Source organism: Embiotoca jacksoni, unplaced genomic scaffold (genome assembly GCF_022577435.1).
Source record: "Embiotoca jacksoni isolate LCO1_2020_lvr unplaced genomic scaffold, fEmbJac1.0.p SCAF_11, whole genome shotgun sequence".
NCBI lineage: Eukaryota > Metazoa > Chordata > Actinopteri > Embiotocidae > Embiotoca > Embiotoca jacksoni.
In genome coordinates, this window is record NW_027185241.1 from 17,148,083 (window position 1) to 17,165,808 (window position 17,726).

The 17,726-nt window shown below is 42.0% G+C and overlaps 1 protein-coding gene across 2 annotated transcripts in view; it reads left to right on the top strand.

Moving 5' to 3' along the window:
* Positions 1-13,951, top strand: part of LOC138194560 (clathrin coat assembly protein AP180) — a 33,750-nt gene extending 19,799 nt beyond the window's left edge. Inside the window, exons 3-11 of one of the 2 annotated variants that reach the window (XM_069143395.1) lie at positions 2,674-2,816; positions 5,913-5,988; positions 7,246-7,348; positions 7,921-8,014; positions 8,824-8,935; positions 9,715-9,821; positions 9,915-9,956; positions 13,705-13,766; positions 13,924-13,951. In XM_069143395.1, the coding sequence (XP_068999496.1) occupies positions 2,674-2,816; positions 5,913-5,988; positions 7,246-7,348; positions 7,921-8,014; positions 8,824-8,935; positions 9,715-9,821; positions 9,915-9,956; positions 13,705-13,766; positions 13,924-13,936 (752 nt within the window). In that variant the 3' untranslated portion in view covers positions 13,937-13,951. Of the gene's footprint in view, positions 1-2,673; positions 2,817-5,912; positions 5,989-7,245; positions 7,349-7,920; positions 8,015-8,823; positions 8,936-9,714; positions 9,822-9,914; positions 9,957-13,704; positions 13,771-13,923 lie in introns of those variants that run through there. The other variant, XM_069143396.1, reaches the window with a different exon arrangement.
* The last annotated feature ends 3,775 nt before the right edge of the window (positions 13,952-17,726 follow it).

Genomic DNA, 17,726 nt, shown 5'->3' on the forward strand with positions numbered 1-17,726 from the left:
TTTTTTTTTTTTTTTTTTCATAAATCCCTGCCGGAAGCTCGGTCATTTGAAGAGACTTCCCTTTCATGTTGATGATGCTCGATAGATCTGACTAAATCCTGAGAGTCTCTGTGAACTAATCCAAAGAATCTAAATCCAGAAGGTTTGTTGTCAGTGCACACAAATCATTCACTATTCAGATGAATTCAAAGCTGCTACAATCTGCAACAGAGGTGGGTCATATTAGATTTTATATTAATCACTCAACGTATGTAGGTAATTTCAATCTTTGTCAGTACCATATGTTTATATTTGGCAGATATCCTGATTTTTAAGATTGATATTTATGCAGTTCTTTTCAGACATTGCATCTGCATAGTGTGTGCAGATCGAGTCCATATGGAGCTCTGGAGAGTACAGAGTGCATTCACAAAAGAAACAAAATGGAGATCTTATGTAATACAATTTGAATTTGCCATCTCATAATCACAAGAGCTGTAATAATTATTATATAATGTACAAACAACGAATGAGGTTTGATGAGTGCTAACTGTGACTTAATGTATTTTATGCATGTTTATTGATCCACATGCCCTGTGTAATGGCCAGTAGTGTAATTGTTGTACATTGTTAGGTAAAAGATGGAAGGATGGTCTGTGTGCTCACATTAGATAGAGCGGTTAATCTATAACAATGCAGCTCTGGTTTTAATCTCATTTTATTCTTTAAATAAAAATTGTAATTTGAAAAGTGACTGGTAGATATTAGTATTTATGAGGAACTGTACTGAATTGAGTAGTAATCTAGATCTGGTAGCTCCAGTGAGCATTTATAAGACTCCAGGAGGAGTCAAGAAACATTGGGAAACATAAACTCCTGTAAAACTGCAAAAATATCATCAAATACGTCATACCAACACAATAGAAGCTTTCAAAGCCATCTTTTATAGGAGTTTTTGTAAAAAAAAATATTGCATTTGTTTGAGATCTTATTAAGTATCAAGTCAAACGTTTTAGTTTCCAATCTCACCATCAGTAGTTATTCCATTTCATCATTAAAAGTGGCAGACCGCTCTGAGTGAGGTGTAGCTACTCGTTTTTAGTCTATATTAAGCCAGGCAGGAAAATCCAATAGGCACCTCTCAGCTGCCTCCCAGCCTGCTGGCAGTACATTTACAGACATGGATATGACACTATTAATGATCCTGAGGTCTCAACGGAAGTCGTCGTGTGTCTGCGCTGCTCTGCTGAATCAAAGCTTTTAGAATGACGCTGGTCATGTTTTCTCTCCCTCTCCGTCCATCACTCTGCGTACACACCTACTTATCTCTCTCCTCACTCAGTGTCTGGAGATATACCCCCAAGTTTAGGATGGAGGTCAGCTCTCCTATCTGCCTGGGAACAGGGCTCCTTCACAGAGACTTCACTGTTATCTCTCATACGCTGATAAACAGGAGGAAGGAAACACAACTATAGATTCCACCTCATTTAATGGGGATTCTCAGCTTTTACGAGATGAATTTGTGCCATAGGAAAACACGTTTCATCTTTAACAGGGACTTTTAGCAGTTAGTTAACATTATTCATGTAATATGTGGTTTTAGTCATAGTAATACATTGTTTGTATGACCGGACTTATTATTACGTATCCACACATGTGTATGCGGATGGAGCTCTGTTTGAGGATGTGTCTGCTTTGACAAACATGCACCGGGGTGCAGTCAGCTTGCTGGTAAAGGTGGGCGGGGCATAGTGTCCTCAGCTTCTCAGTCAGATCCACAACCCCCTCCTCCCCAGCCCCATGTTCATCTTCATTAAATGTCTGTAATCATCAAGTGACAAATATATTATTTTGACCTCATGTAGCTGGTTAACAAGTATTTCAAAGGGTTGTTGTGTTCTGTCCTACTGTGAGCTGGTGCGTTGACTCCCATCCTGATTCTCATTGCAGTCTCGTCTGTTTTTTATCTCTCCGTGTCTCTCTGCTGTGGAATATTCCACTCTCTCTCTCGCTCTGCCTACCTGTGCTGGCTGCAGAAACGGAACAAAGCAGCAGTCAGTGAGAGCCACTCCAGGCACTCGTGGCATAATGTGAAGCACTCATCTGAATACATTTTAAATATGATCATAAACAGCAGCCCCCTGAGGCAGTTCTGTTCACACAAACTAGTTCCTCTTGATAAGTCTGATTCTTACTAAATGGACTTTCAATAGAGTTAATACTGACAAACCTGCAATATCTAATAATGGTAATATTTAGCCCCAGAAAATGGTGGTCAATAATGATAATTGAGTTTGTTACTAAGTGCCAATACATTGAAATGAGTGTGAACATGTTGCTACTATAGTAAAAGCTTTAAAACAGGTTGAATAACACTGAACTTAAGTGAACAAGATCTAATTTCATTTGTCGGTGTGTATTTGAGGAAACGCTGCTCAGGGGAACGCATGCGGGCAGTTAGAGTGAAAATTAGGATGCAAAAGCGTGACCGTGAAATGTAGCAAAGCCCTGATGCAGCACCATCACTGCATTTCTTCTAGCACGCTCCTGTTTGTTATTTCTCACACATCTGTCTTCTTCCACCGTCCCGGCACCTCAGTGTGCTTTCAGCTCAGTATGTACCTGTGCTGCACATCTCCCCTGCTCGTATCCATCACCTGACCCCCTGTCCCTCCTCTCCTCCGTGCTCCTCAGTCCTGATCCAGGCCACCCAGGAATCCAACGTGAACATCCCCCAGATGGCCGACACGCTGATGGAGAGGGTTGGTAATGCCAGCTGGGTGGTGGTTTTCAAAGCCCTGATCACCACACACCACCTCATGGTGCAGGGCAACGAGGTGAGGCCGTAACACACACACACACACACACACACACACACACACACACACACACACACACACACACATACACACTTATGTTAAGACGAGTGAGTATATGGTATTTTCTCCTGTTGAACGAAGCACCTCAGCCCACTGCCCCCATAGTGTGGTTGTAGCCCCCCAGAGAGACAGCAGAGGACTGGTTGTACAGGTGATTGTTTGTGTTCAGTCAGCTGTCTTTGGAAAAACACACTAAGAAACAATATTTTCACCAGCCCAGGGAACTTATATTTCAACTTTACTCACTGCATCAGCCATTACAACCAAATAAGGTGAGGCTAAACATTGTTCCAATCCACAGCTTTAGTTTACATTGTGGAGGTAATCCCAAAAGATATCAAATGTCTGGCTGAAATTTAAAATGATGCCCCTTAAACAGTTTGAGGTTTAAATATTTCATGTACTTCAGACAGTAAAAATATGTCATGCAAATTCAGTAAAGAGCTCATATGAATGTTGCTAATATGAAAGCACTTTATCACTCTTATTGACATGCCAACAAGGAATTATGAGGTGACTCAGCAGTTCCCTTGAGCTCTACTGAGCGTTTTATGGTCTTTTAGCTCATTATTTTTGGTTTTACAGCAGGCGACTATAATATTTTGGCTCAGTCTCACAGCTCTCATCTGCAACATTTCCATTGGCAGAATGCAGCTGCAGAAAGTCTGATAAACCAACTGCAGTATGTACTACGACACTATCGAACAGCAGACACAAGTTTGAAACTCACTGTTTAGCACCTGTGGATACTTCGGAGTAGGGATGAGAATTTCAAGCAAAAATACTGTTCTCACAGCACGACACACGTTTTACCAGAGCCTGGTATTTGTTACGAGTTTGCTATGTTTGATTTTTCTTTTGTTTGGTTTGTTCTTGATGTTTTTACCGTCCTGTGGTCTCTTGTGTGTGTGTATCTGTCTCCTTGTCAAACCCTGTCACTCCCTGGGCCCGCCACATGTCCTCTGTCTTTGTCTCTATTGCTGTGTTCAAATGTATTTACACTGTGCAGGAGAAGAGTCCATGTGAACGGAATTCATGAGGTTAAAACTCTAAGTTTTCTATAATCCTTGAGTTCATGACTTGTGACGGGTTTGCTGACGTTTAAGGATCTGGCAGAGGCCATGGACGTTTATTTTTCGTTGGATGTAAAGCTAATATATTGTAATTTTAGTCACGTAGAGTTTGTCTTCATAACTTAGATAATAGTCTACGTCTGAGGAAAATGTTGTTCTTCCCAATGGCCTCATCTTTTCCCTCTGTGCCTTTGCATTTCCTGCATGACGTTACCCGCCTGTTAACTTGCTAAACCGTTAGCCTCCGTGGCTTCTAGACGCCGTCCACATTGTGGTTGCCTAGCAACAGTGTTTTTACGACTTAACCACTTGAACGCCGCACAACTTCCCATGTTGTAACCATGAGCTCAAAAGTTCCATTTGAACACAGCATCAGTATCTCTCGCTGCGTTTGTCACCTGCCGGCCACGCCCACTTCACTGCAGTCACGTACCAATCACCCCAGACAGTCATTATTCTCCCAGGTTGTCCATCTGCCGTGTTTCCCTCTGTGTCAGGTCTTGTTTCTAATCCCTCTGTGCGTTTTTGAATTTCATCATTCAGTATATTTGTAGATTCTGTTTTCTTCCCCGTGCCTTTTCTCTCGTTGTGTTTATTCAATGTTATCTTCAGATTCTGGTCCGTGGCCATTTGATTGGTGTTCATTGCCAATAATCTCTTTTACGTTTTTGAACCTCCAGTCGTGTCATGCTTTTGGGTCCCTTGTGTCTCCCACTCATAACAGCATTTTATTGACTACTCATGAATTTGAAAACAATGACCTATCCCTTCTTGGAAGAGACCCAAACTGAGGTAGAAGCAGATCAAATATAGGACTTGCATTCACCAGGTACAGAAACATGACTCTGAACAAATGCTGGATGTGTGAATAGTTAGAAGTGTTTTCTAACAGCTAAATAAGGTGATTAGAGGCCATAAAATGCAGGTTCAAAGCTACTTAAAGGGAAAGGGAGCATTTTTGTTTTCTTCATCACTGCCTTTGGATATCTGTCACCAAAAAAAACCTAAAAAACAAACTCTGCTTCACCTCTGCTCCATAGTTGTAAATTTGAGCGCAGTGACAGCTATGGAATGAGCCCTGGGACTGGCCCGGTCCTGACCCCATGAACCAATTGATGTCCTGACAGCTGAAAAAAGGCAGTGAATGGGCAACAAGGGATAATGCAGACAGATAAACAGATTCTTCTCTACTGCCCATCAAACGGCCTGAACGGCCACTGAATTGTAGAGGACACAAAATAGAAGGAAAAACACGGATACAGAAATATCCAGTGGGATATTAAAGCAAGAGAGTGGATGTACTGTGATTAATAGAGCCATCCCTTCCCATGCCTACCTTTTACTATTTGTCATAATGGATGGGGGGGAATAACCGTCCCAGCATGGGCTAACAGAGCAGGGGAGATCCAGCAACAGGAATATAACAGCATTAACCTTTGTAGTCGACACAGCAGGTGTCAGGGGGAAAGGGGAAGTGCACTTGTGTTGCAATGGGCCACAACGGGATACTGCAAACACATTTCACAAATGAGCTCAGTTTAAGTGTGAATAATGTGCTGAGGTGGTTTTCCCATGTCTGTGCTATAATCTGTGTGACATGGATATAAACGTTAAAGGTAACAGTGAGCCAAGAGGTTATGTGTGCTTTTATGTGTCACTGGAGTAGAGAGCTTTTTTTTTTTACTGTAAATTAAAAAATCTACTCTAATGTTCTCCTGTGTCCAATTCATCTTCACACCCTCCCACTCACAGAGGCTGCATCATTGCTCCTATCTCTCTAATCACATATAGAGAAAAAACAGAAGCACAGATTCACACCTGTTAAATCCATTCTTCACTACAGGTTCGCATGTTTCTCGTAGAGTGCCGAACAGCTCCCGAGAGAGAAACTTAAAATAAACAGTGAATGCTGACATGTATTTATTACTGGACTCAGGATGATATACCGTATCTAACTCTGTGTATTTGTCCTCTCCTGCAGAGATTCCTCCAGTTCCTGGCATCTCGAAACACCTTGTTCAACCTCAGCAACTTCCTGGACAAAACTGGCTCCCACGGTGCGTGTTGTTGGCTTCCTTCCTGTCTCTGACTAAACCAGCCCTCCAAACAACCCTGAATTATCTCTATGTTTTGACCTTCTCATTGCTAATTCTTTCAAGTCTTTTGTCCTTATCTAAACATTTCCATTCAGGACATTAAATAAGACATTTAAACCATGTTTTGTAAGACAACAGCCTAACAAGCTTCAGTGTTAAAACCAACCCGGCCACCCTTTAATCCCTGCTCCCCTCAATTAAACTTGTCTCCATGGAAATGAACGCAGCCTCACGTGGTGATGAACACCGGCTTCACAGGCTGTTGTCAAGGACATTTTGCCTGCTAGCTTGACTTCGGGGTTTAGAAAGCAAAACATGTTAAATAGTCTTAATGGTGAAATCTGCGCATTGACTTCACAGAGTGAACACACTAAACACAGAAAGATATAAATACTTTTTAAAATCCTTAATGTGATTTTTTTTTAATTTTTTTTAAATATTATCCGTTTCTGTGTTCAGAGTTGTGTGAGAGGATCCATAATGCTCTCTTGCTGTACGTCTGAACTATGACCTGTTTTTATTTATGGTCAGAATGACGCCAGCATTTCCTGCTAAACTACCTGTGGCTTATATGTAGCGTACAGGTAGCTTAGTTTAGTATAGGCCTAAATAAGTATATGGGGGTAAAGCTGCCCTGGCTTTGTAAAACTGCAATTTGCCATTTTAATACTTTTTTTTTTTATATGCATTAAACAAGCCAGATATAACCTGACTAACAATGAACTCAGTAGGTAGGCTAGGTTATTAACTGTCTAGTCTTTTTCTTCTAGCTGTATATTTAGCATGTAGACAACAGGTTGATGGAGATGGATTTCATTAATACAAATTAATAAATTATTGTTTAGCAGTTTAACCTCATTAGCTGAGTTTAACATAACTGAAAGCATGGGGTAAAACCTCGCCTGGCTTCGTAAAACTTAAACAGCTCATTTCTACACTTTTTCTCTCTCTCTCTTTTTTTTTTTTTTTTTTTTTTTTTCTTTCAAATGAGCTGTTTGTTCCTGTTTTTATATCAACCTCAGCTAACCTCTCTTAGTTCAACTCCATATTTAGCACAAAGGCAAGTCAGTAATGATTTTGTTGTTACCCAGGTTTTTAGATTAAAAACTTCATGACATCTTGACTTTGAAACTGTTTCTGTAAATCTTGTAACTGCCTGTTTGTGTCTGTCACTGACATGATGTGGGTGCATGTGTGTTCCACGTGTGTCCTCCTCAGGCTACGACATGTCCACATTTATCAGACGCTACAGTCGCTATCTCAACGAGAAGGCCTTCGCCTACAGACAGATGTCTTTTGACTTTGTCCGAGTCAAGAAAGGGTACAGTTTTTCTCTTTTCATGACATCACCTTGCTGCATGATTATTTCAGTGTCAATATACATTTTTTTTTAGTCTTTTAATATTCTTTGTTAGTTTTGCCAAGACCAGAAAAGGCCCCCTTCTTACATGGCCTCCATATTCATCAGAATACCACTCATCCCAAGTGGATCACATTTGTGCGTGGGATTGGACTCAGTCACCTCTAGCCCGGCGTTAAGCCAAGTGCTTGGCTTTACAGGCGTGTAGAGTGCAGAGATGAATACAGAGTGGGTTGTTACTCATGCCTACCGAGTGGACAGCTCTATTTAGCCGGCAGACTCAAGGTCCCTCTGGCGACATAAACTGACACTGAAATATACAGACTTTAGAATAAAGGCAGAATAGAGATGAACCACGGTGGTGGAAACTGTGTGTGACAGGTGCAGTGACCAGATTTGTTACAGTGATGTCTGGACCATGTTGTTCCCAATTATTAAATCAGGTTTAATCTCCCGAGCTCCAAATGTCTCAGAGAGCTGCTGCTTTATTCTCACATTTTCTATTTCTTTCTTTCTGTCTGTTTTGGTCTCAGAGCTGAGGGAGTGATGAGGACCATGACAGTAGAGAAGCTGCTCAAAGGGATGCCCATCCTGCAGGGCCAGATCGACGCGCTGTTGGATTTCGAAGTGAGTGACACTCGCTAATAGGCGACAGTGTCACATTGCAAGGTTGTCAAATTTGCTGAGGGACACGCACATGGACACACACAGCTGAGAAAAAAGCTGTCTGGGTTTCAGAAAACTTGGAGCTGTAGCAGCGTCTATGAAGATGTGTTTTGAGATGCCATGTCACGGCCCCTTTTACTTTGTGCTGAAGGACCATCAGACATATACAGATGCATTTGAAATTATTTGATCTTGATCGGTATGAAAGGATTTAGTCAATACTAATTTTCTATTGATCTCCAATTTTTTTTGAAATTACAATTGTGTGAGTTGACTGACATTCAAATATATACTAGAAAAGTAAAACAGTCTCTCTAAGTAACAGGAAATGTTTGTAATGGACTCATGTCATAATTATTAATCCACTATATGATGTTAACACACAATAAAAAAAAAAAATACAAAACGCTATATATAGCACTACATTCTTGTCTACAAAGCAAACAAAAGTTGATTTGAATATGCAATAAAAAAAATATGGATAGGTCCCAAGAATTCTGGGAGTCCGGTTTTTTTGGACTTTGTTTGATCTCAGATTAAGACTATGTCTAATGTGAGACAGGTTAGACAATGTGACAAAAAGACGTGGCTATTATTTGAAAAAGAATGTGATTTGAAGCTTTGAAACATTTCATTAATTTGACTATTTTAAGTGAAGTATTTTCATAAACTGGTCATTTAAAGGTGTTTATTTGTGCCAGAAAGTATAATAAGTTCTCTTTTAAAAACCAAACTAGACTTTGACTCCTCCAATATGTTTGTGTCCTCAGGTGCATCAACAGGAGCTGAACAACAGAGTGATAAATGCCTGCTTTCTCCTACTCTTCAAAGATCTGATCAAGTTATATGCCTGCTACAATGACGGCATCATCAACCTGCTAGGTAAACAATAACTGCTTTTCTGCGGTGCGATCAAAAGGTATCTAGATAGTTCCTGTGAAACATCAGCTGTAATGCACACGAAGCAGCGGGAAGCAATAACTTTAGCGACCAAGTTTCGCTTGATCAACGTCAGCAGCTCACTTACAAACGTCTTCGTGACCACTGGTGAGTGAGCATTTGTAATTTCAGCATGGACCTGAAACTTGAAAACTGACAACAGAGATGCATTGCGAGTAACTCAGGTGCTGATGTGGATCAAGTGACAAAACTTGGAATACTTACACACAAACGTTATTGCTTCCTCCTGCTCCATGCAATATACCATGCTGCGCTCAATTATTGCACAACTCACCTTTTTGATCGCACCTCTATTTTATCAGTCAGTCAGATGGTAAATGAACATGAACAACATGACCCAAAAACCAAAACCATCAATGGGATATCTGCTTCTCTAAGTACTTCACTGCCTGCTCTGTCACACTCAACCTTTTGTTCCTGCTGTACTGAAACGTTTACAAATTGGTATCATGATAATGTGATGATATGTCACTCAATGCAATAGCGTGACTCGCTGATGTGTTTGTAATAGTTTTTGGACACATTGGATGTTGATGTCACAGAGGAATAGGTTACATGAGGTCATGGCTGCACAGACATTACTTAGAAGCAGGATTAATTCATTGGTTGATTTTGTTCTATATTCACAAAAATAACTACTGTATATAGTATGGTCTAAGAGTTGTTCTTTAACTTAACTTTTCACAACCTCTTTTATCCAGAGAAATTTTTCCAGATGAAGAGAAGCCAGTGTAAAGATGGCCTCGAGATCTACAAGAGATTCCTGACGCGAATGACTCGCGTTTCTGAATTCTTCAAAATTGCTGAGGTAACCTGCAGAGCTCTGAGAGTCACTGATGTGCTGGTAACTCGTGCAGCGCCCGGCAGCTGGTGTCTCACATGTCACTGCCTTCTTTTACAGCAAGTGGGAATAGACAAAAATGACATACCTGAGCTGACTCAGGTAAGGCTGACGGAAGCTTTTCCTCCTTTTTATTTACGTTCAATTAATCGTTATCATCGGATGTGATGTTTGTATACTAACAAAGCATGACAGTGTTGTGTTGTGTCTAACTGTCGTGCATGTAGTATGAACGTCCAAAGCTACCTTCTGTTTTTTTCCCCCTACTGTGTCCACCATGTTTGCTTCCCCTCAATAACAATCAGACATTCACAGACAGCTCCCCCACGCAGCCAATGAGCTGTGGATCTGTGGTGATTGACAGCCCCTATGCTCCTCCCTTCTCTTTTCACCTCTAGAGATGCAGATTGATCATTCAGGCTGAGAGTGTGAGTAGTGCACAGAGCTAGCTTCGGGGAGCAAACAGCTTAGGGAAGGTCCACATTTGAACTCTTCTATGTACTGAAGCGCACTGCACAGTGAGCGCACACCCAGTAGACAGACAGACAGACACTGGCGCTCTGATGAAGTGGTGATGATGTGACTGGAAGAGCAGACTGGATGAAAGCTGTGATGTGGCGAGCAATACTGCTGACCAAGCGGCTGATCCCCTGCTGCTAAGACTCTGAGCTAAACACGGGTTAAGTCCAACAACTGTGCAAAGGCACAGCAGGGTTTCCATGGCAGCAATAGAGTCACAGGATTATATATTACCTATTCTGACTCCTGAATTGTGAGTCACTGCACAATATAAGTGTTTCCCAGGTTGAGAAACCTGATTTTCCAGCTGGTTCCAGGCTTTTAAACTCTGCTCTGCTGTGGAAACTCTCCCGTAGAGCCACGTCTGTCCTCTGAGACGTGTCAGTATGGATGCATGTAAAGAATGCTCTAATGCTGTCTGATTATATGTAAGCTTGTTAGGTGACTGTAGAGATAATGTGAAAAAACAGATGCACGCCATGAAGACTTATTAAAGTAATGTAGGACACTTTTATAGTGCAGTATTTGAAGATAGAGGTTGTTTTTTTTATACTTTCAGTCCAATTTATTAATTCATAGAAGGGGTTGCAACACTATTGTAGCTTGCGTCATTTTTAACCGGCTGTATTATGTTCGTATGTTCTACCATTTTGGGAGATACGCTTATTTAGTTTCTTGCCCAGAGTTGATACTACTTTAATGTATATTTGCTAAATATGAAGCGAGGTGGTTAGCTTAGCGTCACTTCCTTTAGCGTCCTGAGCAGTGAAATAACAGTGTCCTTAACCTCATGCAGATAACTCACCTATATCTGTCTGCGTTTAAGGAAAAACTTGTAGAAAATGAAACACGATGTCCTTGTGTTGGGCTGATAAAATGAGTCATGGACAATAACTGAATGTTAGTGACCCCATTTGAAATATGCCATACTCCGCCGTTAATTAACAGAAGAGCGTCATTCATTTTCACAGTCGAACCCACAGACTTCAGAGGCTCCTGTCTTAAAATATGAGATGCTGTATGGTGATAACCTTAATTTAATGTGTGCAGGAGAGGAAACTATCAGTCTCCCAGATTCGTGAAACTATAGTGCGTTCATCTCACGCCTTCCAGGAGGAATTACATCAGCGCAAACAACACAATCATTTGACCACTGACTGACTGTGTAGCTGCGCTGTTATGTAATCACTCGTACACACTTCTGTGCAAGCTGTAGAAAATACAAACGATGGCAGTGTCAGTCGTATCCCGACATTTTTCAGACATACTGTTGGAGGGGACATCCACAGGGAGGAAGTTCAGCAGCTTTTATATCGGCCTCCTCAGACGAGAACGATGTGTGCGTCTCAGCATTACGGTAATGGAGCTGTTATATCTGTCCTTTGTGGTCTCAACAGTGCTTTTGTACGTGGTGGTGAGGACAGACACTTGGAAGTACCAGGATGATAAATGGTGTATCCATCCCTCTCAGGGCCAAGACAAAATAGTATCAGCCTCACCGCTTTGTTAGTCTGAACATGTTGAGGATAATAGAGCAGATTTAAATGGGTAGACCCTGGAAATGGAGCAGAGAATTAAGGGAAGTGAATCAGTGACTTATTCTTTTGGCAGAATTAGCTTTGAGCTCTCTTAAGAAGCCTGCTGGTCATTGTATTATCCTTTTTACTGCATGTTGGCAGGTGATCAAGTCCCATTCAGCCTGGTGGAGCATGCAGCTTTGCATCGTGGCTGGAAATGTGATCTGTTAGCATGAAGACTATACCTCTGTTTTTTTCTGTTGTTTCTGTATCCTGCCCCTTTACCTTTGTGGTGTCACCTTTCTAACCAAATGGAACTTTAGACATGACCAAAGAATACCAACAGCAATAACAGCATCCAAACACAATTTTTTGACAGCATAATTTTTTGACAGCATCAGTTTTATAGTTTTATTACAACATAAGTCATCTCAGGTCACCGAAACACAACAATTCAACAATTCCCACGAGCGACAGTTCGAATGAAAATCTCATTTGTAACGAGAAGAAACCTCTGACAGAACCAGGCTCAGGCGTGGGCCGCCACCTGCCTCGACCGGTTGGAGTGAGCGGGGAGCAGAGAGAGAAAAGAACAGCGTAGACACACAGCAAACATTAAACACTGGGCAGGTTGGTGGGGTGAATAACCGCAGATCAAAAACGTGCAGCTCCAGAGTCAGAGACTCCTGCAGTAAATGCATAACCTCGAACAGAGAAGACAGATGGTGGCAAACAAATACTTAGAGAGTGAACGATAGTACAGGAGAGGTATACTCAGTGCATCATGGGAGGTTCCTCCAGCCTCCCAAATGCTTATAGCGGCATAACAAGGGGATGGTTCAGGGTCATCTGAGCCAGCCGTAACTACAAACTTTATGAAAGAGAAAAGCTTCAAGTCGAATCTTAACAGTGGAGAGAGTGTCTGCCTCCTGAACCAAAACTGGCAGCTCCACAGGAGAGAGGCCTGAAAGGCTTTGCCCCCATTGTACTTTTGTAAACCTGAACTCTGAGAGCAAAGAACAACACATGGAGAATATTTCCATTTGATGGGAAGTTCTTAAAAAACGCAGAACCTCTGGTCTGAAACCAAAAAAATAAATGTTTGTGTTCCTGATGGAGGAAGTGCGTGCACAAGTTCAAAAATATAAGTCCCTTATCAAAGGAAATGTAGCTTAAACTTCATAAATACTATTTCTCTCACTGTAATATAGATTTAATGAAGAGGAGAAACAAGCTGATAGTGAGGAATACGATGGCTTTTTACAACCTTAAAGGTACCTAAGGGGTGAAAAATCTAATCATAAGCACCATTCTCACTAATTAAAGCAACTCAGTGCACACAGAGATGAAGGACATTGACAAACGAGTCCGAACTGCTGAGTCAATGTCGATTGGATTTTTCAGAATAAACTGCATAAGGAAGAAAGTTATCAGAGCATCACGGAGGAGCACAAATCATCACAGCAATAAACAGGATATCAGATAGTCTGCCACCAGTCAGGGGATTAGAAAAAGGTACTGAGGGGATCTTTATGAATTACTTGTGGTTGATATACAACATCCTCAAAAATAAATGGGAGGTGCTCAAATCGGACAGTTTACCGTCATGTCCAACATGCAGGAGTTTAAGCATCATTCCCACAACCAGAACAAGATGCATTCAGATAACCGAGTGTTTCTTCAGTGTTTCTGTTTGACTGTGTGCCTCACGCTGTCCTGCTGTCTCTCTCACTGCACACAACACGCTGCATGTGTTTGAGCCCTGGTTGATATCAGTAGTAGCCCTCTTTCTCTCTCTCTCTTTTCTTCTGCAGGCCCCAGAAAGCCTCCTGGAGTCTCTGGAGACCCATCTCAACACTCTGGAGGGGAAGAAGCCGTAAGTAGATAAATATATCCACAGATTAATGGTTAACCAGCAGAATGTTTGGCAGTGCTTTAGCTCTTCCTCTGAGGCCTGTTTGATGTATAATCTCTCGTATTATTCTCTTCTTTTTCTCTAACATATCATTTCCTCTTATCTTTACACAACTCAGAGAGGATAAGTAAGTATTCTCTGCCTGAGAATAGGACTTGTACATGTTAATTTACCATCATTTGTGCTAATAAATAAATGTTTTTTTTTTCTATTTAAATTACAATTTTTAAGTGATTCTATAGAAATTGCATCTAAACAAACAACTATCATCTTTGTGTTGTATAATTTTGTTCAAGATGCGGCTCTATAGAATTTTTTTTTACATTTCGTGACCCAGAATAATTTGGTTTTGCCTCTTAACACATTGTCATCACTAACATAGTTGTTATCATCCGCCGTTACAATCAGCTGCAGCTTTAGAAACCCTCAGCTCCTACTTTCTGTCTGTGATGTTTTGTTGATGTGGCCAAGACGCTGTTACTCAGCACTGCAGCGTGGTTTCATTAATTGGAAACGTTTATTTAATGGTATTGCTTTGAAATGCTGCCTGCCTTAAAAAACAGTGATACTTAAGATCTCACTAACAGCCGTTATGTCTCATCATGTACATCACTGAACTCTTTAACTCGTGTGCTATCATATTTTTTGCAGGTCGCCCACTAAGGTAAGCTATGTTTCATGATAATTATAATGCAGTGGTAGTAATAGTAGACTTTATTTATATTTGGCATATTTTTCATAGTCAAAGAGTCAAAACAAGGTAAAATGATTTGACAGTTTCTGCCACAGACAGGTAGTGATTCATTGTGTATTCATGTGTTCACAAGCTGTTGAATCACATCAGGTCAGTTTACTGTTGGTCGCTGTGTGACGCTCGTCTTCCTCTGTGACAGGATGTGACAACCAACAACAGCACGCCAGCTGTTGCTGCTGCTGCTGCTGCAGCGCCAGCCAAGCCCGCACCGGCCAAACCCGCGCCGGCCAAGCCCGGGCCTCCCGGCGGGCCCCCCGCCCGACCCGGACCACCCACCAAACCCCCTCCGCGCTCTGTGACCCCCACCGCACTGGCTCCCACCACTATCATTACCAGCAAGTAAGAGTCACTCGACAATATTACAAAGTGTTTGAACTGAGCTGCATCAGATTCCCACCCACAGAGTCCCTCTCTCTCTCTCTCTCTCTCTCTCTCTCTCTCTCGACACACCTTCTCTCTTCCTTTCTCTGCATTCAGTGCCCTTGATGATGGCTTCCTGTTGGACCTGGACCCCATGTCTTCCTCATCTAAAGGGGGCGCTGCAGCAACTTCTTCCTTGACTGGATGGGGAGGTGAAGTCTCTCTGCTGTCTGTTCACTTGGCCCCCGGCTACGTTAGTCTACGCCTGTCAGACCTTCAATTGTCCATCCCAGTCTCACACCAATATTGTGCCTCATCATGGATTTAGAAGTAGCTAGCTTTCTGAATATGCTTAACATTTGCAGCTTATTTTAGAGCAGATAATTAATCTCCTTCTACAGACGTTAAACATTCTTCCTACAGCGCCATGTCAAACCCCTCAGCATGCTAACAAATCCTCAGTCTGATAGTCAGCCTGCTAGGTTGCTTAGCTGTGACAGGACAGTGAGTGTTCGAGGCAGTGAACGGTCAATTTGCACCGATGCCAAAAAAGAGATATTGAATGATCTTAACTTAATGTAGTTGCAGGAAAATTATCAGTAAATGAGAGCACATTAAACTGACTTCTCAATGTTTTGACTGTTTCATCCCATTAACTACAAATCATTTTACATTTTCCTAAGAATACAGTGAGATGAGGTCACAGCAGAGTGATTTTAATGCCGCAGTAAAATTTATGAAAACTGAGTGCTACCTCGAAGAAAGAGGAAGAAGACAATCTGTGTAAAAGCCTGCAGTGTTCTCTGAAAAATGGATTGCCAGCAGTAGTGAGTTTATACAATTTAATTCATCATAATTAAGCTGACACAAACAAATTCCCTATAGTAGAATAAAAAAGTGGTACCCTCCTGTTTGATGTTCCACAATGTGGAACCTCCAGTGGTTTAAAAGACTGTACTTTATCATTATAAAGCTGCTCACGTCTCCGCTGATACTTTAAACATGACCGTAGTCCAACTGCACCCTTTTTAAAGCCTCAATTACATTAAGGACTCTTTGCTCTGTTGGCTCTACTGTTGGCTCTACTGTTGGTCCGTCTGATTTTCTGGCTTCTTCTTTAAAACGTTGGCAGCTTTCAAATGAAAGATTTCCTAATTTCATTAGAGCATCTCCACACTTTAGAATTCCACCTCCTCTCCCCACCCAGTCAGTCGTTCACTGCCCCTAACCGCTGTTTTTTTGTTGTTTTGTTGTGCAGATCTCCTGGCTGAGGGTGAGTACTGTGTTCACAGCTCTCTGCTACAGACTGGATATTAGAAATGCCTGCAGGTGTTGCGCTACACTATCTTTATGTCAAGCTGTGGTTGCGTAGAAGACGAATGTATTTTCACCTTCAGCACCCAAATCCTTGCCGTTAATCTCCTACCACATACCAAGTCTGAACTTTTTCACCTTTCAGTCACTTTGATGCAGCTGTTCCGCTCCCATTTCCTTTTTCTCTCCTTCTATTTCTCTCTCCGGGGGTTGTGACTGGGTCGTGGTGTTTGGATTACGGGGGATTTATCTGCATAGCAACTCCAGCCGCTATTGATGGAGCCTCTGACGCTCTCCTGGTGGAGGAAGAGTCTGCTGATGCTGATGCTGCAGCCGCTGCTGCTCCTGCGCCCGCTGCACCCGCAGCCTCTGCCGCTGTGGCTGCACCGGCACCTGCACCCACCTCGCTGCCCGTCTCTGCTCCCGCCGCCACCTCAGCCGCAGAAATCGACCTTTTCGGAGGTCAGTGTGGGCGGAGGGCAGGATGTAGACCTGGATACACAGCATGGCGGCCGGCCTGCTTCTCTGCAACGAGCCCCATCGTTACTTAGTCATTTGCTGACAGGTTTCCTTTGGCATAAAGTTTGTACACAGAGGATTTGGCTTTAACTGTTGCTCCCTAAACTTTGCTTCACAGCTACTATTATACTCATGAGGACTGATACATCATCATCCCACAAAAGGTCCGCAGGCTGTTGTTCTGTCAGAATATGCATTTATGTGACACTCAAAGAATCTGATCTTGAGGTTCCTGCATTTTTCGATACAACATTCAAACTTATTAGAACCCTGAAAAAAAACTTGTTGGAAACACTACAAATGTGCATTATGACATTTCAGTAAGCAGATGGCCCCCTAACCTCCGTTTGGGCCTCTAATGTTTAACCATCATATTAGACTCACAGAGCTAAACATCTGATTTTCCAAACAAATACCAGATAGTCTTTGAAGAACACAGAAAATTGTCTATCAGCTGTTTTGAAGGTATTTCCTCAGTCTTCGACAACTCTTCATACCATCTGGATTAAAAAAGACCTGTTTCTCCATTTGTATTTCCAGCTACATGATGAATGTCCTTTGACTTTGACGCAAATTCACTTATATGGCTCTGGCCACGCTGCATTGGAGAGTGTTTCCTTTCGTTGCATCCTAATGGGTGTATATCTCGGGTTAACTTTGAAACTCACTAAACTGTAAACAACCGAGACGCCCATTGTTGGCAGAGTGTAACAGCATGTCGGTAAAGGACCACTGCAGACTTTGTAGACTCCAGATTCAATACCCCAATATCTGCTAGTGTTGCTACATCTGTTTGTATTGCTTTACATAGCTCTACCCCTGCCGCTATTGCTTCAAAACAAATGCGTGGCTTCAGTGTCATCGCATTCAGCTGCTCCCACTAGGCGCTGATTGGTCCGCCCTTCAGAGTGGCCGAACAAATAGAAATAATAGAAAGACGCATTTTATACGTGCCAATTTTCCTTTTTCATTCT